Genomic DNA, 27,951 nt, shown 5'->3' with positions numbered 1-27,951 from the left:
AAAGAACAGACAGAGCTGGGAAGCATGGAAGCAAAATGTCTGTAATTGGACAAGAGAGGAAAAAGAGTGTTCATTCAGTGCAGTATGATGGAACAAGCAAAACAGAGGGGAGCGACACCTCTGAGGAGGAAGAGGTGCACATACTAACGGTTGCAGGTGGTTCAAATGGCTACTGGGTGTCACCACTGGTGGAGGGACTGTTAAGTCTGTGTGTTCCAGTTGTATTAAGATTAATTACTGACACAGACTACAAGAATAAAGTTCAACAGGTCTTTACTAGTTGGAGGTCAGGACTATACTAAATACAATATCACTACACAGTACTTATATACCGGTGGTCACCACCGGTATTACGTATACAGCAGCCAGAGAAAGTAGTACATCTCTTAAGGTGGAACAGGCTTAAGTTCTCAAGGTGGAACAGGTTACATACACCACAATCCTCCCTTTTTAGCTTAACAGTCATATCCCCATTTAACATAACATAATAACATATATACATATATAACTTCAGGTATAAACAGTTCAAAGGTTCAGTCTCTCAGGAGGCCTTCTGATTCGGTTTGGATAACGCCTTTCAGTGGTCTCTGATTCTTGTTGCTGAGGTGACTCTTCTTGTTGGTTTCCTATGTATTGGACGTCATCATCAGGTACAGTCCCTGCCGAGGTAGATGCTTCAGGTTCATTAACGTCTTCCACAATTGTCTCTGTCGCAACCATGGGTTCGACCCTTGCTCTTGATTCTACCAGTTGATCCGCATGACACCTTATCACATTGTTACCAATATCTACTGTGTACATCAGAGGTCCTTGTCTGGCCCGAATTGTTCCGGACTGCCATTTTTCGTTTCCATAGCCCCTTGCCAACACTGGTTGTCCTACGTCGAAACTTCGAGTGGACTTGTTATTAATATGCCGGAACTGTTTGTTTTCCACTTCCCTCCGCACATTTGGTTTTAACAAGTCCAACCTGGACCGCAACCTCCTGTTATAAAACATCATGGCAGGACTTTGGTTAGTCACTGCATGAGCGGCGTTTCGATATGCCATTAGGAAATTGTCCACCTTGTGTTGTAACGGAATCTGATCATCGTTCATGGCCTTTATTGCCTTTTTGAATGTTTGGACAAATCTCTCGGCCAACCCGTTTGTCGCCGGATGATATGGGGCAGAGGTATAATGTTTCACCCCATTCTTCTTTAAGAATTTTTGGAATTCTTCCGACACGAACTGTGGTCCGTTGTCCGAACATATCTGTTCTGGCAATCCGTTCCTTGCGAATATTGTTCTTAACACCGCAATTGTCTTTTCTGAAGTAGTGGTATTCATCTTGATCACTTCTGGCCATTTGGAATGTGCGTCCACCGCAATTAGGAACATGGAGTCCATGAATGGACCAGCAAAGTCAATATGTACGCGTTGCCATGGGGCTGAAGGCCATTCCCATGGGTGTAGCGGTGCGATCGGAGGTGCATTTTGCACTTTTTGGCACCCAGCGCAGCTTTTTGTCAACTCCTCTATCTGTTGGTCAATGCCCGGCCACCATACATAAGCCCTAGCAAGACTTTTCATCTTAACTCCCCCCAGATGACCTTCATGCAGTTCCTTTAGAACTCTTTCCCGTAACTTGGGAGGAATAATCACTCTTGTCCCGTACATCAAAGTACCATGGCAGACGGACAGCTGGTCTCGCCTTGCCGAGAATGTCGGTAACAGAGGATCACCATGTGTTGGCCATCCTTTCACTGTCACCTCAGAAACTCGGGACAGTGTCGGGTTGTTCCTGGTTTCTCTTTCAATACTTGCATTGGTGACTGGTAAACACTCGATGATGGTCGAATGAAATAACTCAACAGGGTCAACTTTCGTCGTCTCTTCTGCTTCAGGTAGTGGCAGGCGCGACAGCCCATCAGCATTGCCATGCTGCTTTGTACCTTTAAATTCTATTTGATATTGATGTGCCCCTAGGAAAAGGGACCATCTCTGGAGTCGCTGTGCTGTCATCACCGAAACACCCTTCTTAGGGTTAAAAATGGATACCAACGGCTGATGGTCTGTCAGAAGTGTGAATTTTTGGCCCTGCAGGTAATGATTAAACTTCTTCACTCCCCATACAAGGCTGAGAGCCTCCCTATCGATCTGCGCATAGTTGCGCTCAGCGGAGGTCAATGACCTGGATGCAAACGCGACTGGCCTTTCCGTGCCATTTGGCAACTTGTGTGAGAGTACTGCCCCAATACCATATGGAGAAGCATCACAAGCCAACCGAATAGGCAGTGTCGGGTTGAAGTGAGCCAACACTTCCTCTGAGGTGATCAATTCTTTGCTTTTGCGAAATGCCTTCTTACAGTTTTCGCTCCATTCCCATGGTACCCCCTTCTGTAAAAGAGCGTTCAGCGGGTGCAGTACCGTGGATAGATTCGGTAGAAACTTATGGTAATAGTTAATCAATCCCAGAAACGACCTCAACTGAGAGACATTATCCGGAGCGGGAGCCTTTACAACTGCCTCTATCTTGTCAGGAGACTTATGAAGCCCCTCCCGGTCAATGACATGACCACAGTACGAGATCCGCTTCTGAAAGAACTCACATTTCTGCCGATTAACTCTAAGTCCATACTCTTTCAGTCTATTGAGCACCAGTTCCAAGTTTGCGAGGTGTTCTTCATCACCATCACCTGTAATCAGAATATCGTCCAGGTAACATTGTGTGCCTGGAATTCCCTGTAATACCTGCTCCATGGCCCTCTGCCAAATTGCCGGAGCCGATGCCACTCCAAAAACCAGCCTATTATACCGGTACAAACCTCTATGCGTGTTGATCGTGAGGTACTGGCGTGACTCTTCTTCAACCTCCATCTGCAAGTACGCCTGCGCCAGGTCTATCTTGGTGAAGTGTTTCCCGCCAGACAACGAAGCAAAAATATCCTCAATCCGCGGAAGCGGATACTGCACCGTGTGAAGCACCGGATTAACGGTGATCTTGAAATCTCCACAGATGCGAACCTTCCCTGGTTCTCCTGGCTTGTTGCTCGAAGGACGTTTCATAACGGGAACAATGGGCGTAGCCCACTCACTCCAATCTACCTTAGACAGTACACCTGAACGTTCTAGCGCTTCCAGTTCCGCTTCTACAGTAGGTCGTATTGCATAGGGTACCGGTCTGGCTTTGAAAAATTTTGGTTGTGCATGTTCATCAATCTTGATGTTTGCCGTAATTCCTTTCAGTGTTCCCAGTCCTTGCTGGAACACCTCTTTAGCATCATCCAATATTTTGGACAATCGTTTAGGTTTGACATCTGTTTCCCCGGAATCTACCGTTAGTGCTTTTAAGGAGTGCCAGTCCATATTCATTTTTCTAATCCACTCCCGTCCCAGTAGTGGTGGACCTCCTTCAGGTAGCACATATAAGTCCATTACTTGGCTTTCTTCGCCCTTGTGGACCACTTTTACCTCTATCTTTCCGATGGGGTACACTCTTTGCCCCGTGTATGTTTTCAATATAATCTCCGTATCCCGTAGGGGAATATGTTGGAATAACCTTTTGTAATCTTTCTTATTCATGACCGTCAATGCCGATCCAGTGTCCAATTCCATCTTTACTTGGACTCCTGCTATCTGAAGAGTGACCCAAATTGTCTGGAGATCTGCATCCTTACCAACGTTGTGTACTCTTAAGCTACCCAGTTCATTACTGCTAGCGTCTGAATCTGACTTCTGTTCGTTCGAACTGGTCTTTGTCACCTTGTGCACCTTTATGTATTTTCCTTGCGGTGACTTTTTGTTGCTGGTCTTCTTTCCTGACCGGCATACTTTAGCTATGTGGCCAAGCCTGCCACACGTTCTGCATTCTTGGTTTTTAAACCAACACTGGTTCTGATCGTGTGTTGTCTTTCCACAACGATAACATTTTACAGTACTCAAACCCAATTTATTTGTACTGAGTTCCGGTGACCGTAGCTGCATTACTGCCGTGCCTCTCGCTGCGGCTTCGTGTGCTGCTGCCATAGTGACCGCTTTCTCAAGTGTCAGCTCATTCTCCTCGAGCAGTCGCTTTTGTGTATCTTCTTTTAATAATCCACACACAAATTTATCTCTTAGCGCTTCTGTCAGTCCCGTTCCAAACTGACAGCACCTTGCTAGCTTACGCAATTCCATTAAATATTCAGCATTGCTTTCATCCTTCAGCTGCCTTCTGCTGTAAAATTTAAATCGTTCCGCTAGCATCAGCGGCGTGGGGTTTAGATGATTTTTCAGGACAGTAACAATCTCCTCGAACGTCTTATCCGCCGGTTCATCTGGTGATAAAAGGTGTTTCAATTGCCCGTATGTCTTTGCACCCATTAAGTTCAATAAAGTTAGTGCTTTCTCTGCATCTGGGATTTTATTTGCTTTACAATAATTTTGTATGCGTTCTACATACATGGCCCAATCCTCGATGTCGCTATCAAAGGTATCAATGTTCCCATGTTTAGGCATCGTTGCAATTTATTTTATCCCAAGATGGCGGCTTCCCGCTCTTGTCTTCGTCCTCCGCCTACAAAATGGCGGTTTTCCCGCGCTTGGCGGTCTTCACCCACTGGCTGCAATGGCGTTTGGCGTGCCGCTGCTGCTCCCCTTTCCCAGCGGTTAGTAACTCCCCCGACGCTGTCTCCGCTTCACCGCGGCTCCCTCGGGCATTCGCGCTTCCCCGATGTCGCACCTCGCAGCCCTTCTTGCAGCCCGGTTATTAGCACCGGCTGCGTTCGCCTTCACCACGGCTCTCGCGCCTTCAGTCGCCCCAGATGCTGCGCCTTTTTGGCCCGAAAGCGGCCCGGCCCTTATCACCAGCCGCGATCGATGTCCCCGCGCTGCGCCTTTCGGCCCGAATGCGGCCCGGCCCTTATCTCCGGTCGCGATCGACCTCACCGCCCTTATTCCTCCGTCTTCCTCCCCCCGTCTGTACAGCCAACGCGGCCAACTTTCTGCTCGCGTCGCTGACCGGCTTACCCACCACCGAGGTAGAAAGAAGATAGCTGACTGCCGCTGATGGAGGCTTCGAGTTCAGGATGTCTTCTGCACTCCGGGTTCTCGATGCCTGCCGTGCGACGTGTCTTCCAGCAGGGTGATGAGGGTGGATGCCTCTCTTCGACGCCCGTTCTGTGGACGAAGCCGCCGTGGATATAAACTGCCGCAGGGTAAGAATCGGACTCGTCGCCACTGTTAAGTCTGTGTGTTCCAGTTGTATTAAGATTAATTACTGACACAGACTACAAGAATAAAGTTCAACAGGTCTTTACTAGTTGGAGGTCAGGACTATACTAAATACAATATCACTACACAGTACTTATATACCGGTGGTCACCACCGGTATTACGTATACAGCAGCCAGAGAAAGTAGTACATCTCTTAAGGTGGAACAGGTTACATACACCACAGGGACAATCAGTGCGGATGGAGGTGGACACAGGCACGGCTGCGTCCCTTGTTTCAGACACTGTCTACAACAAAATGCTAAAGCATCTTACCCTTCAGCCAACAAACATTGTGCTAAAGACATATACCGGTGAACCTGTGGCCATGAGAGGCGTCATTGAGGTGACAGTTAAATTGAACGGACAGACTGCAAAACTGCCACTATATGTGGTAAAGGGAAATTACCCATCGCTACTGGGACATGCGTGGCTAGAGAAAATCACGCTGGACTGGCCTGCAGTCCGCATGATGTCAAAAGGGGAGTCAGGTCTGACTGCAGTGTTAAACAAACACACAGAACTCTTCAATGGGGAACTTGGGAGCATGAAAAAGATTAGCGTGAGACTGGACATTAATCCTGACAGCAAGCTGAAGTTTCACAAAGCCCGACCTGTACCCTATGCAATTAGGCCAAAAGTTGAGGCTAACTTGGAGGCCTTAGTCGAGAATGGAGTCCTGGAGCCTGCGAGCGTGAGCAAATGGACCACACCCATTGTTCCTGTCCTGAAAAAGGATGGATCTGTTCGAATCTGCAGGAATTTTAAAGTGACTATTAACCTGGTGCTGTCTGTGGAACAGTACCCTCTTCCCCTCATTGATGATCTTTTTACGGGCCGGGCCGGAGGGCAAAAGTTCAGCAAAATAGACTTATGCCAGGCTTATCTACAAATGCATGTCGATGACAAATCAAAGGAGCTGCTGACAATTGTGACACACAAGGGGCTATACAGGTACTGCCGCCTTCCGTTTGGAATTACGTCGGCCCCTGCTCTATTCCAAAGGGCAATGGATCAGATTTTGAGTGGACTGCCAGGAGTCCAGTGCTACCTGGACGACATCCTTGTCACTGGGACAAATGAGGAGGATCATCTTCTGAACTTGGATGCGACACTACAATGACTGAAAGAGTACGGACTCAGAGTTCGTAAGGACAAATGTGAATTCTTTCAGTCTTCAGTTGAGTACCTGGGGCATGTGATTGACGCTACTGGCCTGCATAAGGCGCCGCCAAAGGTCAAGGCGATCGTGGAGGCCCCAGCACCCCAAAATGTGAGCCAGTTACGTTCATTTCTGCGGCTACTTAACTACTATGGGAAGTTTATTCCAGACTTAGCAACATTGCTGAAGCCGTTACATCAGTTGCTATGTCAAGGCAAAACATGGAAATGGACTGAACTGTGCAACGAAGCTTTCGCCCAAGCAAAGAAAGCATTGCTGAATTCGGAGGTCCTGACACACTTCGACCCAAAGCTACCCGTGCAGCTAGCATGTGATGCATCACCATATGGTGTGGGAGCAGCCATATCCCACATCATGCCTTCGGGTGAAGAGAAACCTATCGCCTTCGCATCACGCACCTTGAACAAGGCCGAGAGTAACTATGCGCAGATCGAGCGCGAGGCCTTGGGAATCGTTTTTGGAATTCGAAAATTTCATCAGTACCTGTTTGGGAGAAGGTTCACACTCCTGATGAACCACCGTCCATTGACTTCAATCTTCGGGCCCCACACCGGAATTCCGTCTCTCGCTGCAAGCAGGATGCAAAGGTGGGCTTTACTGTTGTCAGGACACACATACGACATCAAATATCGCAAATCAGACTTGCACGGCAACGCAGACGGTCTCTCGAGGCTACCCTTGCCTGTTACCCCCCCCAGAGCCTCGTCAGATAGACATCTTCTACTTTAGACAAGTGGAGGGAGCACCTGTCACTACAGTTCAGGTGTGAAGGTACACCCGCAACGATCCAGTCCTGTCTGAGGTAATGGATGATGTCATTCGAGGGAGAGCGATAGGAGATTCTCCTAGTTTGAAACCTTACGTTTCAAAAAGAAATGAGCTCTCCGTCCAGGCAGGTTGTCTTCTTTGGGGACGCCGTGTCATCATTCTGCCACCTCTGAGGGAACCTGTACTGCAACAACTTCATACAGGCCACAGTGGGATGGTTCGGATGAAGGAAATGGCAAGAAACTACTTCTGATGGCCAGGTCTCGATGGGAATATTGAGGAGAAAGCCAAAACATGTTCCCCATGTCAAAGGGTCCGGAATGTTCCACAGCTGGCAACCCTACACCCCTGGGATTGGCCTGCAGAAGTGTGGCAGCGAGTACATGTGGACTTCGCCGGTCCTTTCGAAGGGAAGATGTTTATGGTGGTTGTGGACGCTCGTAGCAAGTGGCCGGAGGTCGCTGTGATGAGGTCTACCACGGCAGAGAAAACAATTGAGAAACTTGGTGAGATGTTCAGCCGTTATGGCTCACCAGAACAACTCGTAAGTGACAACGGTCCACAATTTGTATCACAGGAGTTTGCAACCTTCCTGCATGTGAATGGTGTCCAACACATCAGGTCTGCGCCCTATCATCCCTCTACTAACGGCCAGGCAGAAAGGTTCGTGCAAACTTTGAAGCACGCCTTGAAGGCATCGCAAGGTCAGGGCTCAATCCACCAACGTCTGAACAGCTTCCTGTTGTCCTACAGGAACGAGCCGCATGCCACAACCAAAACTTCCCCCGCTTCGCTCATGATGAAGAGGCAGTTGCGGACAAGTTTTGACTTACTCAAACCTCCAAGGGCAGAACAGGTTGTCCATTGTCAACAACAAGCTCAAGTTGAAAAGAGAGAGAAAAGAGCCAAGGAGAGACGGTTTCATCCGGGAGAGCACGTCCTAGCTCGAAACTACAACACTGGACTGAAATGGGTTCCTGCTACGGTGATCGCGCAGACGGGCCCTGTGTCTTACACGGTTGAGACTGCTGAGGACGTCGTCTGGAGAAGACACGCAGATCAACTGTTGCTAGGAGCAGAGACAGCCACAGAGGCTCCAACAGCTGGTTGGCCTGAACTGTTTCCGGATGATACCGCAAACCAGCATCCTTTGCCACAGTGCTCTTCTCCAACACAGGAAGTCAAAGAGACTGTTCCACCTGTGCAAACTCCTGACTTTCAACTGACACAGGCACCTTCTCCATCCAGGCCTGTGTCAATGCCTACTGCTGTGGAAGCCAACGATGACCGCCGGTATCCTGTCAGAGAGCGGCGGCCTCCAAGACGCTTGGATCTGTAGGCTTAGTGACTTACCCACAAGACTGGGGCAGAATAAACCCCAGGGTAAAGTCAGGGTTTGAGGCAGTCTACCTCTACCCTAGGTTCGTTGAGTGCATTGAAAGTAACTTACCTGTTGAGGAATAATGTGGACCTTCCATTTAAGAGGGGAGGAAATGTTATGTATTGTGTGTTCTCCTCCCACCTGTGGTGGCGCTGTCACAGGAGATAAATGGTTGGGTGTTCTCTGTTAAGTTTTAGCTCTCTTTGTTTGGAACTTGCCAGAACTTCCTTTCCTTCCAATAAAGCACTTCATGTTTGAATCTCTGAGTTCTGAGTCCTAAATTGTGTCTAGGTAGAAAGGTACCGACACAACAAGTTACATTAAACAAATGATGTGCGTAAACTCAATCCCAGTCACTTACAGCAGTGCGATCTCCAGGCGTGACTGACGGGGGTATTACCCAATCATCTCCATTCTGACTGGGAATAGTGGTGTCCTGTATGCAGCCTATATGTTTAACTATGTGTTTGGGAACAATAATTTTAAAAATGTAGTGGGATGTGAGATGACGAAACATTACAAACCCATTAACAGTGTTGTGCATTGTAACCTTAAACAGCCGACCACAAAAAAGTTAGAAAATGAAATATCTATTCTGACAGAAGCCACTCCGTCTTCTTGCTCAGCTGGGATTTTCAGAGAGTGTCTCCTGGCGGACTGTGGTGTTCAGCGGTGTCAACCGTGGCTCAGTGGCAGCACATCTCACCTCTGAGTCATTGCCCCATGATCAGTTACAAACCCTGTGGTCATTTGTAAATGGCCTCCACTGGTCCTAACGACTCTGTGTGCCCCGTTGAAAACAAATGTCCTCAACGCGCAGCATTGACTGTGGCGGCAGCGAGGGAAAATGTGATTGACGAAAGAAAGGACTTGCATTTCTATAGCGCCTTTCATGACCTCAGGATGTCCCAAAGCACGTTGCCGCCAATGAAGTACTTTCTGAAGTGTAGTCACTGTTGCAATGTAGGAAATGCAGCAGCCAATTTGCACACAGCAAGCTCCCACAAACAGCAATGTGATAATGACAGGATAGTGTTTTTTAGTGATGTTGATTGAGGGATAAATATCGGCCAGGACACCGGGGAGAACTCCCCTGCTCGTCTTCAAAATAGTGTCATGGGATCTTTTACATCATGGAATCATACAGCACAGGAGGAGGCCATTCGGCCCATCATGCCTGTGCTGGGTTTGTGAAAGTGCGATCCAATTAGTCCCGCTCCCCCTGCTCTTTCCCCATAGCCCTTCAGATATTTCCTTTTCAAGTATTTATCCAATTCCCTTTTGAAAGTTACTATTGAATCAGCTTGCAGATCACAACTCGCGGAGTAAAATAAATTCTCCTCATCTCCTCCCTGGTTCTTTTGTCAATTATGTTAAATCCGTGACCTCTGGTTACCGACCCTCCTGCCAGTGGAAACAGCACATTCACCCCAGAGAGCAGACGGGGCCTCGGTTTAACGTCTCATCTGAAAGATGGCACCTCTGACAGTGCAGCACTCAGAGAGTGCTACCCACTCAGCCATGGCTGACACACAATGATGGTAGTGATGTATGATACCAGTTCACCATTGCCAAGTCATTTCAATATATCTCCATTGCAAGCGCTACCATCACTTCCATTGTTAAATTTAACTTGGGTAAAAATGGGCAGGATCCAGGATAATGAGTCCCCGGCCCATTTGCTATGGCACTTCAGAGGAAAGTCCTGCCTTTATCTTTCATAAAAAATCTGAAAACTGAGCACTGTAACAAAGGCTACAGCTTGCTGCACAAACTACCGAACTGCAAAAAGTTCGATAGTAAACTAAAGCAAAGAAAAATTACATTAAAGCAAGAAATCAAAGAGCTTTAAAAATCTTAGATTTCAGCAAAAGCAATTATGTTTCGCTGACCTTGCAATTTTTCGTAATTATACAGCCCTTGAGCTGTATAAAAGGCCCAGCAAGGTTTTAATTTGGTTGCGTTAGAACTTCACATCTGCCTGAAAACAAAACAATGCATCGATACTAATTAACAGGTGGTGATGTTCTTCTGTGCGATACGTACAATAAACGTTGCAGCAGTGAAAGGGTGAAAAGATCAGAGCTGACTGATTAAAATGAGGGAAGAGAATCCCATAATACAATCAAGCAGAGTCAACATGGTTTTATGGAAGGGAAATCGTGTTTGACAAATTTATTAGAGTTCTTTGAGGAGGTAACGAGCAGGGTGGATAAAGAGGAACCAGTAGATGTAGTATATGTGGATTTCCAGAAGGCATTCGATAAGGTGCCACATAAAAGGTTACTGCACAAGATAAGAGCGCATGGGGTTGGGGGTAATATATTGGCATGGATAGGGGATTGGCTAACTAACAGAAAACAAGAGAGTCGGGATAAAGGGGTCATTTTCAGGATGGCAATATGTAACTAGTGGGGTGCCACAGGGATCAGTGCTGAGGCCTCAACTATTTACAATCTATATTAATGACTTGGATGAAGAGACTGTGGCCTAGAAATTCATTAGGGCGCTGCCAGCTTTGCGCACAGTTAACGCCTAAAGAGTGATTTTGCGCCAAAAATGAGTTTGCGCAGATATTCAGCGCAGCGGTATTGGCGGCGGTAGCCGTTAGCGCTGCGCCGGCACCGATGACGTCATCGGTGTGCGCAGTGCCCCGGTACCGCCCCGAAACCGGCCCGATCCCCATATTTAGTTGCGGCCGCCTCCTCCGAAGCGGCCGCAAACAGCGACCAGAGAACGGGGCCGTACTGAATCCTTAGTGGGGCGCTTTAAACGGGAAGGTGCGGCCGGCCGCTTTTTCGGCGGCCGCCTGCCCGCACCTCCTTCCCCGGCCTCCTCCACCCCCCCCCCGCGGCATTGCCGACTGGTTTGCGGGAGCCCGGCACTTCTCCGTTATGCCGGGCTCTTTTGCCGGCACTCGCGATCGGGGCTCCGGCTGTTGCAGGCACCTCCCCCTTAAGAGAAGGAGGAGGCCTGCAGTACAGCAGCCTGCCGCTCCGCAGCGGCTGGCGCAGCGGCGCCAAGAGCGCTGATATTCAGTGTCAGCGCCCCAAGCGGAGGCGGGCACACCCTGGTATAGTGCCCGGCTCTGAATTGGGGCACTAACAATGAATATCTGATGATCGTTATAGGCTTCCCGCCCAGCGCTAACTTTTGGGCGCTAGCCAGCTGGCGGGGCCATAGTGAATTTCTAGGCCTGTGTGTACTGTAGCCAAATTTTCTGATGATACAAAGATAGGTGGGAAAGCAAGTTGTGAGGAGGACACAAAGGCCTAGAAATTCAGTGGCGCCCCGGCCTCGCCTGGGCGCCGGAAGTACCGCCCCAGAAGTAGTCGCGGCCGCCCGCCGCAAATTCAGTTTGAGCGCCCCAGAGGGAAGCGTGGCACTACTCGAGGCGCCCTGCATCCCTCTTGGGGCGCTGCAGCTGAAGATCGCAGTGCAATGTGCCGCAGCACCACACGCTGCGGCACGGCGCGCTGCGGTACTGCAGGCCTTCCTCCCCTTCTTAAAGGGGAGGGGCCTGCTGCAGCGCGGGTGACGATCGCGAGTGCCGGCAAAAGAGCCCGGCACCGAGGAGAAGTGCCGGGCTCTTGGGACACAGCCGGCACTCCACGGGGGGGGGGCTCAGGAGGCCGGGGACGGCGGCGCGGAGAGGTGCTGGCAGGCGGCCAGCAAAAGAAATGGCCGCCCCGCACCTCAGCGCCTCTACCGCTGCAGGTAGGCCCCCCTGAACCGGTCGCAAATAGCGACCGGCGTTAATGCAGGGGGCGCTACTAAATTTCGCGATCGGGGCGGTAGCGGGGCGCTGCGCACACCGATGATGTCATCGGTAGCGGCGCAGCGCTAACGGCTAGCGCCGCCATTAGCACACCGCTAAATTTAGCGGGAGGCGTGGGCAGTGGCGTCCAACCCACTAAGTGCCCTCCTAAGGCGCTAACGGGTGGCGCAGCCCACTGAATTTCTAGGCCAAAGAGTTTGCAAAGGGACATAGTCAGGTTAAGTGAGTGGGCAAAAATTTGGCAGATGGAGTATAATGTGGGAAAATGTGAGGTTATCCACTTTGGTAGGAAAAATAAAAAAGCAAATTATTATTTAAATGAAGAGAGACTGCAGAATGCTGAGGTACAGAGGGATCTGGAGGTCCTCATACATGAAACACAAAACGTTAGCATGCAGGTACAGCAAGTAATTAGGAAGGCAAATGGAATGTTGGCCTTTATTGCAAGAGGAATGGAGTATAAAAGTAGGGAAGTCTTGCTACAACTGTACAGGGTGTTGGTGAGACCACATCTGGAGTACTGCGTACAGTTTTGGTCTCCTTATTTAAGGAGGGATATACTTGCATTGGAGGCAGTTCAGAGAAGGTTCACTAGGTTAATTCCTGAGATTAAAGGGTTGTCTTATGAGGAAAGGTTGAGCAGGTTGGGCCTATACTCATTGGAGTTTAGAAGAATGAGAGGGGATCTTATTGAAACATATAAGATTCTGAGGGGGCTTGACAGGGTAGATGCAGGGAGGATGTTTCCCCTCGTCAGGGAATCTAGAACTAGGGGGCATAGTTTCAGGATAAGGGGTCGCCCATTTAAAAAGGAGATGAGGAGGAATTTCTTCTCTCAGAGGGTCATGAATCTTTGGAATTCTCTACCCCAGAGAGCTGTGGAGGCGGAGTCATTGAATATATTCAAGGCGGAGATAGACAGATATTTGAGCAACAGGGGAGTCAAGGGTTATGGGGAGCGGGTGGGAAAGTGGAGTTGAGGCCAAGATCAGATCAACCATGATCTTATTGAATGGCGGAGCAGGCTCGAGGGGCCGAATGGCCTACTCCTGCTCCTATTTCTTATATTGTTCGGGCAAAAAATTGAGTAGCTCCCCACTTGGAGCTCTAACATCGCCGGGGCGCTACTTTTAGCACCCCGGAAAAATTAGCGCCCCCGTAATGGAAATTGAGTGGTAGCGCCCCAAGAAGGAAGCGGGGCGCTACTGGGAGCGCCCCGCCTCCCTCTTGGGGCGCTGTGAGGGAATATCGCGGTGCTAGATGCTGTGGAACGTCGCGCCACGGTATTGCAGGCTTTCCACCCCTTCTTAAAGGGCGGAGGGGCCTTGCGCAGCGTGACCCTGTGCCCAGCTGGGCCCCCGGGAATCGGGAATACCGGCAAAAGAGCACAGCCGGCACTCCGCGGGGTGGGGAGGGGGCGGTTCAGGAGGCCGGGGACGGGAACGCAGGCAGGTGCTGGCAGGCGGCCAGCAACAAAAATGGCCACCCCGCACCTTGCCTTTAAATAGCGCCTCCCCGGCCGCAGATAGGCCCCCCCCTGACCCCGGCGGTAAGTCAGAGGGACGCTCCTGAACATCGCGGCCGGGGCGCGAGCGGGGCGCTGCGCACGGCAATGACGTCATCGTCACCGGCGGGGCGCTAATGGGAGGCGCAAAGCAACCGAATTTTTACCCCTTACGTTCTTATGTTGCTATGAATGATAATGCAGAGAGGGGAGAGTCGCTATCCAGTAAAGAAGAGTCAATCATTTATCGTCGAAAGACTTGCTTCCTGCAACAAATCACCAATTTCCTCTTCCAATAAAGCACCATAATAATCCTGTAAAACGTTAGAAGTAATCATGTCTGCTGTTCTACTTCATTATCTTTAAACAGCCAGGATGGGAAATATGAGAATTAAGATACATCTGGAGGGAAATACAACTGGCAGAAACAGCTAGCAAAGTTGGATGACAAATGAAGTTAATGTGAACCCTGCCCCACGGATAATTTAAAACACTGTGATGAATTGCAGTGGATGAATAGTTGTTGGAAGAGCTGATGTTCGCGTACTTGCCTTTGTTTAATTCGCTGCTAAATCATACAATTTAAATCAAAATTGAAAATTTTTTGTTAGGCGAGGGTATTAAGGGTTATGGAACCAAGGTGGGTGGATGGAGTTAAGATACAGATCAGCCGTGATCTAATTGAATGGCGGAACAGGCTCGAGCGGCTGAATGGCTGCCTCTTGTTCCTATGTTCCATACCATTTGCAAATATCTTACTACAAAACATGAGAACATGAGTCAGATTTTCATATTCTATTAATGCCGGGAAATGGGGCGATAGGCAAACGAAGATTTCCCAAAAGAAAGTCCAGCTCACTGACTGCTTGAGGTCTGCCCGAATGTGATTCCGTGCCAGCTTCAAAATGCATGGCTAGTGATTCCACCCCCTAAATGGGCCTCCCTGTCTAAATTTAAACCAGGGTTCTTCGCCACTGTGATTTTCGTGTACCAGTGGGCAGGGCAATAAAAGAATTGGTCATTGTTAAAAATTACTTCATGGGAATTGGACGTCGCTGGCAAGGCCAGCATTTAATGCCGGTTCCTAATTGCCCTTGAGAAGGTGGTGGTGAGCCGCCTTCTTGAACCGTTGCATTCCGTGAGGTGAAGGTGCTCCCACAGTGCTGTTAGCGAGGGAGTTCCAGGATTTTGACCCAGCGACGATAGTACAGGAAAGCAAATTCTTTCCTCATGCCACGTGCACTCTGAACATGCATAGAAAGTAATCTTGTGCCCGTGCTCGAACTTGGAGCAAGATAGTTCCTCTGATGCCTCAGAGTGTGGTACCGAGGGGTACAAGGCAGAGAGGTTAAAGGGTTACAGCCAAAATATGTATTTTGTTCTCTTTTGAGGACATGAGGAAAAACTTTTTTACGCAGCGAGTGGTTGGGATCTGGAATTCACTGCCTGAAAGGGTGGCGGAGGCAGATTCAATCGTGGCTTTCAAAAGGAAATTGGATACCTGAAGGAAAAAAATTGCAGGGCTACGAGGAAAGGGCGGGGGGGGGGCGGCGCGGTGTGGGACTAGCTGAGGTGCTCTTGCAGAGAGCCGGCACGGGCTCGACGGGCCGAATGGCCTCCTTTGGTGCTGTAGCCATTCTATGATTCTATAATTCTATTTTTATGTGCTGACCGATCCATTGTGCATTTCCAGAATTTTTAATTTAACTCCCAATTTCTAATGTTTGTGGTTTTATTTCTATGCCTGATTAACCTGCCATGTGCTTGTTCCTTTTAATGAATTCAGGCAGAGCTATCAAACATGCCAGAGATTTCATCTTCACTGTGGAGGCAGGACTACGGAGAGGCATTCCCAAAGTGCTGGTGGTAATTACGGACGGTCGATCGCAGGATGACATTGACCAGATTTCCAAAGAGATGCAGCTTGATGGTAATGGAGAGAAGTCGTTCTGGAAAGCTGTGGTAGATGCATCGCTCTGAGATGCCTATCTCCTCTGCACTGTGCTCTTAGTGGCAAGAAGTCTGTATATTTGTTTAGGCGTGGGCTTGGCTCAGTGGTGAGTTCGCTTGAGCGATGGACGTTTAAAAGAATGAGAGGTGCTCTCATTGAAACGTACAAAATTCTTAGAGGATTTGGCAGGGTAGATGCTAGGAGGATGTTTCTCCTGGCTGGAGAGTCTCAAACTAGGGATCATAGTCTCAGGATAAGGGGTCGGCCATTTAGGACTGAGATGAGGGTTGTGAATCTTTGGAATTCTCTACCCTAGAGGGCTATTGGATGCTCAGTCATATTCAAGACTGAGAGCGATAGATTTTTGGGCACTAAGGGAATCAAAGGATATGGGGATCGGGCGGGAAAGTGGAGTTGAGGTCGAAGATCAGCCATGATCTTATTGAATGGTGGAGCAGGCTTGAGGGGCCAAATGGCCGACTACTGCTCCTATTTCTTATGTTGGGCGAGTCAGCAGAAGAACACTTTGCTTTTTCTCCAATAATGCCACGGGATCTGAGTGCTTAGACTAGGCTCGCATTCCCTCAAATATAGAAGGTCAAGGGGCGATTTCATTGAGGTGTTTGAGATGATTAAAGGATATGATAAGGTAGATAGAGAGAAAGGGCCAGATTTTCAGTGTGCCGTGAGGCGGGCTTTTAGGCGTGCGGGGGGCAAAAATCCCAAATTCGGGGGGTCCCGACACCATCCCGCCCAAAACCCGCCTCCACGTAAGTTTCAAAGGAGGCGGGTACCCGCCCCGCACTGGGACCTGCCGACCCGAGGCGGGAAGGGATTAGTGCCAATTAACTGCCTGTTAACAGGTAGTTAACAGGCAGTTTTTAGCCTAATCCCTATTTTGAGGGGTGTCGTGTGGGATTCCCGACGGCTCCAAACCACGCCAGGTTAGAGCAGGCGGGCCGTCGGGTTGAAGGACTTGGAGGGGTCGCGATGTCAGTGTTCAGGTGAGTGATGGGTGCATGAGTGCAAAGGTAAGTGTGTTTGGTGTGTCTAAAGTGTGTAAAGAAGTTTAAATTACCTGTACTTACCTTTACAGCCTTCCTTCCTCTAGGTTTCGGGAGTCCATCACTCAGCCGGAACTGAAAGCTGAACGGTTGCGATCTGTCAAAAGTGACAGCCTTCAGCTTTCAGTGCCAGTGACAGTTCTAACTGAGCCTGCGTAGAAGGACTCAGGTTAGAAGTCAGACTGTCAGTGTTTGACAGCTTCAAACAGCTGTGAAACACTGATATTTCATCTGTCAACACGTCTTGACAGATGAAATTTCAGTCTGTGACGTCACCTGTTGCCGGGTAGCCCTTAATTGGCCTGCTGAGCCCACTGGGCGGGCTCAACAAGATCAATCAAGGGAAAATCGCGTGGATTGGCCGGACGTCGATGGAGGCGGGACTAAAACCCGAAAATTGTAGTCCCACCTCCTTCCCGACAGCTTAAGGAAAATCCAGCCCAAACTGTTTCACAGGCACAGGGAGTAAGTAGCGAGGCTGCTGAGGGTCACGGATAAAAGAGCGGAAAGGCACAAGTGGCAACTGTTCTGTTCGTTCAGCTACGATACAAACGAATTGTTAATTTACCTTCCATAAGGACTGCAGTTCCAAGAGAGTGGTGAGAATGGGGAACTCGCTACCACAGGAAGTGGTTGAGGAAAATAGCATAGAGGCATTTGAGGGGAAGCTAGATAAACACATGAGGGTGAAGGGAATAGAAGGAAATGTTGACAGGGTTAGATAAAGTAGGGGTGGGAGGAGGCTCGTGTGGAGTATAAACACCAGCATGGACCAGCTGGGCCGAATGGCCTGTTTCTGTGCTGTAAATTCTATGTAATAATATGTAAAGACACTGAGACGAGCACCAACAATATTGTAGAGATTAAGATTAAAGTACCCTAAAATCGTGGTGTATACATTATATAGACGTATACCTCACGGCAGTATTGACGGTGCTCTCTACACTTACAAGGTCAATAATAGGAAGGTGCGAATGAACCATTTTTGCAGCCCAGTACTTACATAAATATATAGGACTGACGCATATTCTGGTTTCTGCTCCAGGGTACAGTATCTTTGCAGTAGGTGTTGCTGACGCTGATTATGCGGAGCTTATCAACATTGCGAATAAACCCAGCAACAGGCATGCGTTCTTCGTGGATGATTTCGACGCCTTCAAGAAGATAGAAGATGAGCTCATTACCTTTGTCTGTGAGACAGCGTCTGCAAGTAAGTCACAATGACTTGATGTTTCAACAATAACAACACCTTGCATTTATATAGCGCCTTTAACATAGCAAAACGCCCCAAGGCGCTTCACAGGAGTGTTATCAAACAAAATTTGACACAAACCACATAATGAGATATTAGGAAGGAAGAGGTAGGTTTTAAGAAGCCTCTTAAAGGAGGAGAGATCGGCGGAGAGGTTTAGGGCGGGATTTCCAAAGCTTAGGGTCTAAGTAGCTGAAGTCACGGCTGCCAATGGTGGAAAGATTAAAATCGGGGATGCGCAAGAGGCCAGAATTGGAAGAGTGCAGAGTTCTCGAGGGTTGTAGGGTGGAGGAGGTTACAGAGATAGGGAGGGGCGAGGCCATGGAGGGATTTGAAGACAAGGATGAGAATTTTTAAATCGAGGCGCTGCTTAACCGGGATTGAATGTAGGTCATCAGGGCCAGCTTTAGGGAATGTGGCACCCTTGTATTTTAGTGCCCTTTCTTTGAGTTTAAGTATGTAGTAGTATTCGCGAAAGTTTCAGAAATAAAGCTGTAATCTCAAAAGTTTTTTATAATTTAAATAATAAACGATATAAGTCATAAAAAATTATATTATAGCTAAGTGACAAATAAACTAAACATTAAATTAAACACTAAAGTAATAAATAACAGTAACAAATAAAAAAACTTTCTTTACCAAGATATTTTGAGCCACTTCATTCTCGATAGACAGGATGGCCAGCGAAGATAGCCTGTCGTGGTCCAGTCGCAAATATGTTTTTATGAGCTTTAACTTCGAGGAGCTCCGTTCGCTGCTGGCCACTGATACGGGCATGGTTAACAGAATCCTGAGTGCTGTCCATGTGTCTGGGAACTTGCTCTTGAAACTTGAAGTTTGCTCTTCTTGAGGAGCACTACAGTCCGCCGGAAGCAGACTTTGGAGATCGCCAAGTTCTTCGCAGAGGTCGACGCCGTTAATGTCAGATCCTCTTGACTACGGCGCCCCCCTGACCAATGGCGCCCTGGGCAGTCGCCCACGTTACCCACCTGTAAGGCCGGCCGGCCCAGTAGGTCATCAGGCACAGGGGGGTGATGGGTGAGCGGGACTTAGGATACGGGGCAGCAGAGTTTTGGATGAGTTTAAGGTTATTTAGGGTGGAAGATGGGAGGCCGGCTAGGAGAACGTTGGAATAGTCAACAGAAAATGCTGGAAAAACTCAGCAGGCCAGGCAACATCCATGGAGGGAGAAATAGAGTCAACATTTCAGGTCGAAACCCTTCGTCAGGACTGAAAAAACACAGGAAATGAAACAGATTAAAAGGCCAGTTTGGGGGCTGGGAAATGGGGATGAGAGAACAAAAGAGAAGAAGAGACATTAAGAGGTATTCAAAACCAGACGAGATGGTGATAGGACTAGTGGAGACAAAAGACGGCTCAGATTAGGTGTGAAATGCGCTGGCAGAATGAGAGACAGCTGCCATGTGGGAGAGAGAAAAAGGGGGAAGGGCACAAAACAAAGGTGTGGATAAAATATATATGTAAAAATGTAATAGGGGCCGAGGTTATGATCTGAAATTGTTGAATTCGATATTGAGTCCGGAAGGCTGTAAAGTGCCTAATCGGAAGATGAGGTGCTGTTCCTCGAGCTTACACTGGGTTTCCGTGGAACAATGCAAGAACCCGAGGACGGTGAGGTCTGAGTGGGAATGGGGCGGTGAGTTAAAATGGCAGGCGACCGGAAGCTCGGGGTCCCCCTTACAGTCAAGTCTGGAGGTAACAAAAACATCACTGCTGTTACATTGATTTGTTAAAGTCTGCTGTCAGACAATAATCCTGAAACCCAGGGAGCTCTGCCGCCACCACTGGCGGTGTCACCATGTTTGCAAATGTGAATCTATTCTGCTAGACGCGGGCCATGGGACATAATGGTGCTGTTTGCCCCTTTTACAGGGCACCTCACAGCCCAATATGGCAGCCAGCACGCTCTCATTCTGCGCCGGAAGTGCACCGCCCGCCATATTGGTCAGAGGCTGCTCCATAGGCGTCCGGGGCCTACGTCTGAAGCCGGTGTTAGGCCCGTTGCGCATGCAAACTGGGTGCCCGGCACCCCTTTCAGTCCCCCTTTAAGAAGTCGGTCAGCAAATGGTGAGTTTCTTCGGCTGCTCCGCCGGCGAGCTGCCGGTGGTCCGGTTCACCGTGGGTCCTCACCGTCGGTCTCATTGGCCGCACTCTCCGATTTCTAGGCGGCATTTTCCATTCCAGCTCTTGGAATAAAACAACGCACGATGTAGGTTTATGGTTTCATTATGCCTTGCATGTAAAGAATTACTTCCGAAGGAAACAGGCTGAACACCATTCGATATGCCTTGTGACCGAAACCTAATTTGCTCCAGATTTGATAGTGCACACATAGAACCATAGAATGGTTACAGCACGGAAGAGGGCCATTCGGCCCGTCGAGCCCGTCCTGACCCTCAGCTAGTCCCACTCCCCCGCCCTTTCCCCCATAGCCCTGCAAATTTTTTTCCTTCAGGTAGTTATCCAACTCCCTTTTGAAAGATAAGATTGAGTCTGCCTCCACCACCCTTTCAGGCAGTGCATTCCAGATCTTAACCATTCACTGCGTAAAAAAGTTTTTTCTTACATCACCTTTGGTTCTTTTGCCAATCACCTTAAATCTGTGACCTCTGGTTCTCAACCCTTCTGCCAATGGGAACAGTTTCTCTCTATCTACACTGTCTAGACCCCTCATGATTTTGAACACCTCTATCGAATCTCCTCTCAATCTTCTCTGCTCTAAGGAGAACAACCCCAGCTTCTTCAGCCTATCCACGTAACTGAAGTCCCTCATTCCTGGAATAATTCTCGTAAATCTTTTCTGCACCTTCTCTAAGGACTTCACATCCTTCCTAAAGTATGGTGCCCAGAATTGGACACAATACTCCAGTTGGGGCCGAACCAGTGTTTTATACAGGTTCATCATAATTGCCACGCTTTTGTACTCTATGGGGGAAAAATTCGGTATTGCCCCATTTGGGGCGCGATTATCGGCCGGGCGCAAAGATAAATGCCTGGCACTAATTATCACCTCCGACTGCAAACTTGGCTTTTATTGCCCCTGGAGCCGATTGGAGCACTAAATTAGACGCTTCACACCTCTCTTAAGGCGCAAAGGCCGAGGAGTGAGGCGCTACCTCAGCGTGCTGGCGAAGCTCAGGTGATGTCAGTCAGCAATGGAACACAGACACAATGGCGCCGGCCAGTTCTTAAAGGGGAGGGTCGATCTTGCTCTCCATCCACACCCTGCTCATTGCAGCCTTGAATCTTGGCCTGGAGAGACCTGTACATCAATTCTGCTGGAAAGAACAATGGAGAGGCCCAGGGAAAGAGCTCAGAGTGAAGCTCCCACAGTCTCTTCTAAATCGATACAAGGAAGGGCAAATCAAAATGAACCTGCAAAGTGCTGCTCAGTACCCAAAACTCCTTCACACAGCGTTGAATCTCTCCAGAAGTCTCTCTCTCTCTCAGAATGCGTGGTGCAAAACTGTCACCAACAAAAAAAGGCAGGAAGCGGTCACCTTTAAATAGCACTCCCCCAGTCCCTTCCCGACTGCAAAACGCTCCCCTCAACCTGTCGTTGCTAGCGGCAGGCAGTAAGGCAGGGGGCGCCACTCAATATCCGGTCCAGGGCGCTACTGGGGCGTTGCACACTCGACTGACGTCACGATCTGCCGGCGCAGGAGATTGTGGCAGTAGTGTTTAGCGCCGCCGCAAAATGTCTGGTTAATTTCGTGAGCGGCGCAAACATCGCCGCGCCCGGGCGCTAGTTGCTTTGCGCCCCATTAGCGCCCTCTTAAGGCACTAACGGGAGGCACAAACCAACTGAATTTTTCCCCTTATACCTCTATTCATGAAGCCCAGGATCCCTTAAGCCTTTTTAACTGCTTTTTCAACCTGCCCTGCCAACTTCAACGATTTGTGCACATATACCCCCAGGTCTCTCTGTTCGTGCACCCCCTTTAGGATTGTACCATTTAGTTTATACATCCTCTCCTCATTCTTTCAACCAAAATGTATCACTTCGCATTTTTCTGCATTAAATTTCATCTGTCAGTGTCCGCCCATTTCACTAGCCTGTCTATGCCTTCCTGAAGTCTATCACTCTCCTCCTCACTGTTCACTATACTTCCAAGTTTTGTGTCATCTGCAAATTTTGAAATTGTGCCCTGTACACCCAAGTCCAAGTCATTAATATATATCAAGAAAAGCAGTGGTCCTAGTACTGACCCCTGGGGAACACCACTGTATACCTTCCTCCAGTCCAAAAAACAACCGTTCACCACTACTCTCTGTTTCCTGTGACTTAACCAATTCCGTATCCATGCTGCCACTGTCCCTTTTATTCCATGGGCTTCAACTTTGCTGGCAAGCCTATTATGTGGCACTTTGTCGAACGCCTTTTGGAAATCCATGTACAGTACGTCAACTGCATTGCCCTCATCAATCCTCCCTGTTACCTCATCAAAGAACTCAATCAAGTTGGTTAAACACGATTTGCCTTTAACAAATCCATGCTGACTTTCTTTAATTAATCCACACCTATCCAAGTGACTGTTAATTTTGTCCCTGATCACTGTTTGTATTATTGTCAGTCACATGCTAATGGCACCTCCAACATTGGCAGCAGCACTGCAGGTTAAATGCTGCTGTTTGCAGAGATTCACTCATAGTTTCTGCCAGTGTTTCAGGAGATCATAAAAACATAGAAACATAGAAAAATAGGAGCAGGAGTAGGCCATTCGGCCCTTCGAGCCTGCTCCACCATTCAATATGATCATGGTTGATCCTCAGCCGTATAAGCGCGGTTTCTGGAGGTGCCACTTGCCATTCCACCTAGTTACAGGTGGGCTACCCATAAAGAAAGAAAAAAGAGAAAGATTTGCATTTATATAGCGCCTCTCACAACCCCAGAACATCCCAAAGCCAATGAATCATTTTTTTTGAAGTGTAGTCACTGTTGCATTAGAATTAGGAAAATGGAATCACATCCAGATATTAATGTGATTTAATTGTTATATTTTCAGCTTGTCCACTGGTCCTTCTTGGAGATAACAGTCTTGCAGGTAAAGGAGTCGCCACATACTGTATTTCACCATTCGTTGAAAAAGTGCAGGGGAACACTTTAAAATGTTGCTTTGCCGAGTTTGTGCTGATTATCCGGTGAGAACAGGCACAGGATTGTTAGAATAATTTCAATTTGAATGGATGCTTCTCTGCTTAGCTGCATATCATCCATTTGGAAACAATCACACTGCAATCGAATCTCCATGGCAGTAAATAAAGCCATTAATAGTTCTAAGGATGTACTTTCCTTTGTTTGTACAATTAAGGAAAAATTATTTTATTAAACTGCGCATCTAAAACCAATCCAAGTTTAGGAAAGGAAAATCTAATCTGTTAACACCAGAAGAGCAAGAAAGAAATACCTCGGCTGTTGACTTCTAATGATTCACCACAGGCTGAGGTGCCAAACCCAATGGAAGGCCAGGCCTATCAGTACTTGAGCAATTCGGTTTCTCACGTGTAGATTTCCCAGTGAAAAAGGAAGACTTGCCTTTATCTAGCATCTTCCACTAGCTCAGGACGTCCCAAAGCACTTTACATGCATTGAAGCACTTTGGAAGTGTGGTCACTGCTGTAATGTAGGAAATGCAGCAGCCAATTTGCTCACAGCAAGGTCCCACAAGCAGCAATGTGATAATGTTCAGATAATCTGTTTTTCAGTGATGTTGGTTGAGGGATGAATATTGGGCAGGACAACCGGGAGAACTCCCCCCGCTCTTCTTCAAAAATAGAACCATGGGATCTTTAACACCCACCTGAGGGAGCAGACAGGGGCTTCAGTTTAATATCTCATCTGAAAGACGCCACCTCCGACAGTGCAACACTCCCTTAGTACTGCACCGAGAGTGTCGGCCTAGATTATGTGTTCAAGTCTCCAGAGTGGGACTTGAACCAATGACCTTCTAACACGGAGTCGAGAGTGCTACCCTCTCTGCTACCCAGAGTGTTACGATCTGGAACGCACTGCCTGAGAGGGCGGAGGAAGCCGATTCAATCGTAACTTTCAAAAAGGGAATTGGATAAACACGTGAAAAGGAAACATTTACAGGGCTATGGGGATAAGAGCAGGGGAGTGGGACTAATTGGATAGCTCTTTCAAAGAGCCGGCATGGGCTCGATGGGCTGAGTAGCCTCATTCTATGCTGTAAAATTCTACGAAGTCCCACCCAGTGACACCCGAACGTCCCTTGCCTGCCGGTCCCATACGTTGGCAATCATATCGGCAGGACCTGGGGTTCAGACCCGTGATTACCCATGCTTTCAATTTCTCATTTTACTTGTGTGGGATGAGGAGGCACTAACTGGAAGGCAGGCAAGAGTGAGTCAAACTTGGGGCATTCTCGTGAACCTTCTTGTGTCCTCACTTGAGAACAGTATAGGCCTAACAGCCCCTGGTTTTCCTACTCTCTCAGTCATTGAAGACCACCCAGTGATACACACGGGGCCTGGCAGATGGTGAGAGGCAGAAGCACACATGAGTCGCATAAAACTACCAGAAGAAAAAGTGTTCTTTTATTTTCCGACTAGCAGGAGAATTGTTGGGAGATATTTCATACCATGATCTGAAATTTCAATTGATTGTACTTGCAGGGTTTAGGATGATGGAGATGTTTGGACTGATCGAGAAGGAGTATGCTGCTGTTGAAGGGGTATCGCTGGAGTCAGGCTCGCTCAATAGCTTTCCCTGTTTTAGACTTCACAAAGATGCTCTTCTATCGCAGCCAACCAGGTAGATGTCAAAACTGGAACTGAGATTTTAAAAAGAAGCTCTCTGTATGACCTGCATGTTTACTCATCAAGACCGGGACACTTTATCATTTACTGTGGCCAGCCTTCTTGGCCTCGCCCATCCCTACCTCTGGAACCTCCTCCAGTGCTACAAATCTCCCAGCTCTCTGCGCTTCTCCACCTCTGGCCTCTTGAGCATCCCGATTTTAATCATTCCACCATTGGTGGCCGTGCCTTCAGCTGCCTGAGCCCTAAGCTCTGGAATTCCCTCCCTAAACCTCTCTGCCTCTCTATCACGCTCTCTCTCTCCTCCTTTAAGACACTCCTTAAAACCTACCTCTTTGAACAAGCTTTTGGTTATCTGCCCTAATGTCTCCTTATGTGGCTCGATGTCAAATTTTGTTTAGAATCATAGAATCATAGAAAGTTACAGCACGGAAGGGGGCCATTTCGGCCCATCGTGTCCGCGCCGGCCAACAAAGAGCTATCCGGCCTAATCCCACTTCCCAGCTCCTGGTCCGTAGCCCTGCAGGTTACAGCATCCCAAGTGCACATCCAAGTACTTTTTAAACGTGGTTAGAGTTTCTGCCTCTACCTCCCTTTCAGGCAGTGAGTTCCAGACCTCCACAACCCTCTGGGTGAAGAAATTTACCCTCAAATCCTTTCTAAACCTTCCACCTTTAAAAAAAACTTTATATCTGTGCCCCCTGGTTTTTGACCCCTCTGCTAAGGGAAATAGGTCCTTTCTATCCACTTTATCTAGACCCCTCATAATTTTATACACCTCAATAAGGTCTCCCTTCAGCCTCCTCTGTTCCAAGGAAAACAAACAATCCTGCGTTAAAGACACTATATAAATATAAGTTGTTATTGTTGTTCCTGCCTTTTTCAAATGGTCAAACCATCTTGCTGAACAGCCAAGGGTCAAAGTGGAGGAGACCACCGCTGTTTTAAAGAAGAGATGTGGTAAATTGAGATCTACCAATTGGATGATTGGGTTTTAAAAGCCTTTTGATTGTAGGAGGGAAGGAAAGGAGCTGGAGTAGGAAACTGTGATGGATTATCATTTGAACATAGAGGATTCATGGAGGCGGAGAAGTGTGTGGTTTGCCTATTTGGCCTTACGAACATGTGGTTTTATATTGCGGCGGTGAAGTTATATACAGGATTTGTAGTTTGTCACACAGTTTATTATACAACTATCAGGAAAGAGTGAACAGGCTGGGACCTGCTAGAGGTCTTCAAGATTATGAAAGATGTTTGATAGGGTGGATGTAGAGAAGATGTTGCCACTTGTGGGGGAGTCTAAAATAGTCACCAATAAATCCAATAGGGAATTCAGGAAAAACTTCTTTACCCAGAGAGAGGTGAGAATGTGGAACCCGCTACCACAAGGAGTGGGTGAGGCGAATAGCATTGATGCATTTAAGGGGAAGCTAGATAAGTATATGAAGGAGAAAGGAATAGAAGGACATGTTAGAAACATAGAAACATAGAAGATAGGAGCAGGAGTAGGCCATTCGGCCCCTCGATTCTGATCCGCCATTTAATTAGATCATGGCTGATCATCCAAATTCAGTACCCTGTCCCTGCTTTCTCCCCACATCCCTTGATCCCTTTAGCCTTAAGAAATATATCTAACTCCTTCTTGAATATATTTAATGAATTGGCCTCAACTGCCTTGTGTGGTAGAGAATTCCACATGTTCACCACTCTCTGGATGAAATTCCTCCTCGTCTCAGTCCTAAATGGCTTACCCCTTATCCTTAGACTGTGACCCCTGGTTCTGGACTCCCTTGCCATTGGGAACATCCTTCCTGCATCTGGTCTGTCTAGTCCTGTTAGAATTTTATAAGTTTCAATGAGATCCCCTCTCATTCTTCTAAACTCTAGCGAATATAAGCCTAATCAACCCAATCCCTCCTCATACGTCATTCCTGCCATCCCAGGTATCAGTCTGGTGAATCTTCACTGCACTCTCTCCATGGCAAGAACATCCTTCCTCAAATAAGGCGACCAAAACTGCACACAATACTCATGGTGTGGTCTCACCAAGGCCCTGTACAACTGCAGCAAGACATCCTTGCTCCTGTACTCGAATCCTCTCGCTATGAAGGCCAACATACCATTTGCCTTCTTAACCGCCTGCTGCACCTGCATGCTTATCTTCAGCAACTGGTGCACAAGGACACCCAGGTCTCGTTGCACTTCCCCTTTTCCCAATCTATTGCCGTTCAGATAATAATCTGTCTTCCTGTTTTTGCCACCGAAGTGGATAACCTCTCATTTATCCACATTATACTGCATTTGCCATGCATCTGCCCAATCACCCAACCTGTCCAAATCATCCTGGAGTTTCTCTGCATCCTCCTCACAGCACCCACGCTCACCCAGCTTTGTGTCGTCTGCAAACTTGGAGATATTACATCTAGTTCCCTCGTCTAGATCATTAATATATATTGTGAATAGAATAGGGGATTGATGAAGAGGGGTGGGAGGAGGCTCGTGTGGAGCATAAACACCAGCATGGAGCAGTTGGGCCGAATCGCCTGTTTCTGTGCTGTACACTCTATGTAATTAGTTGTATACGGAAAACAGCAAATCATAAAACTGACATCTCAAATGAGTGCAGGTATTGCCTGTCTTTTAAACTTGTGCTAAAATATCATTTATCAGAATCAGGGTTTGTGTGATGATGATGTCGGGGCCTAAACTTCTGAGGGGTGGATAGGCTGCTGTTACCTGGGTGGGCCAGGACAGAATCTGCGGTGGGACCTGGTGAAGCAACGTCTCCGGGGATGATGTTAAACTAACGCATGTTTATTAACTGTATCTTTGTCAGGAATGTCCACCCTGAGGGACTGCCTTCCGACTACACCGTCACCTTTCTGTTCCGCCTGCTGCCCGACACTCCGCAGGAACCCTTCGCCCTCTGGGAGATTCTAAACAAGCAGAACGAACCCCTGGTTGGAGTTATCTTGGACAGTAAGACTTTTACATCAGTTCACTTCCGTGTGGCACGGAACAATGTCAGATTTAAGTTG

General features: G+C 48.1%; 1 protein-coding gene across 4 annotated transcripts in view; it reads left to right on the top strand.

Annotated features, from left to right (window-relative positions):
* Positions 1-27,951, top strand: part of col14a1a (collagen, type XIV, alpha 1a) — a 278,665-nt gene that overhangs the window by 175,719 nt on the left and 74,995 nt on the right. For all 4 annotated transcript variants that reach the window (XM_085993692.1, XM_085993691.1, XM_085993690.1 and 1 more), the window contains 5 exons: positions 15,632-15,775; positions 17,906-18,070; positions 23,140-23,178; positions 24,770-24,908; positions 27,750-27,892. In XM_085993692.1, the coding sequence (XP_085849818.1) occupies positions 15,632-15,775; positions 17,906-18,070; positions 23,140-23,178; positions 24,770-24,908; positions 27,750-27,892 (630 nt within the window). The remainder of the gene's footprint in view (positions 1-15,631; positions 15,776-17,905; positions 18,071-23,139; positions 23,179-24,769; positions 24,909-27,749; positions 27,893-27,951) is intronic.

This window comes from Somniosus microcephalus, chromosome 7 (assembly GCF_052327205.1).
Source record: "Somniosus microcephalus isolate GS21.2 chromosome 7, FLI_Smic_1.0, whole genome shotgun sequence".
Taxonomy (NCBI): Eukaryota; Metazoa; Chordata; class Chondrichthyes; order Squaliformes; family Somniosidae; genus Somniosus; species Somniosus microcephalus.
Note: the sequence above shows the minus strand (reverse complement) of the source record. Positions and strands in the feature narration are given on the sequence as shown.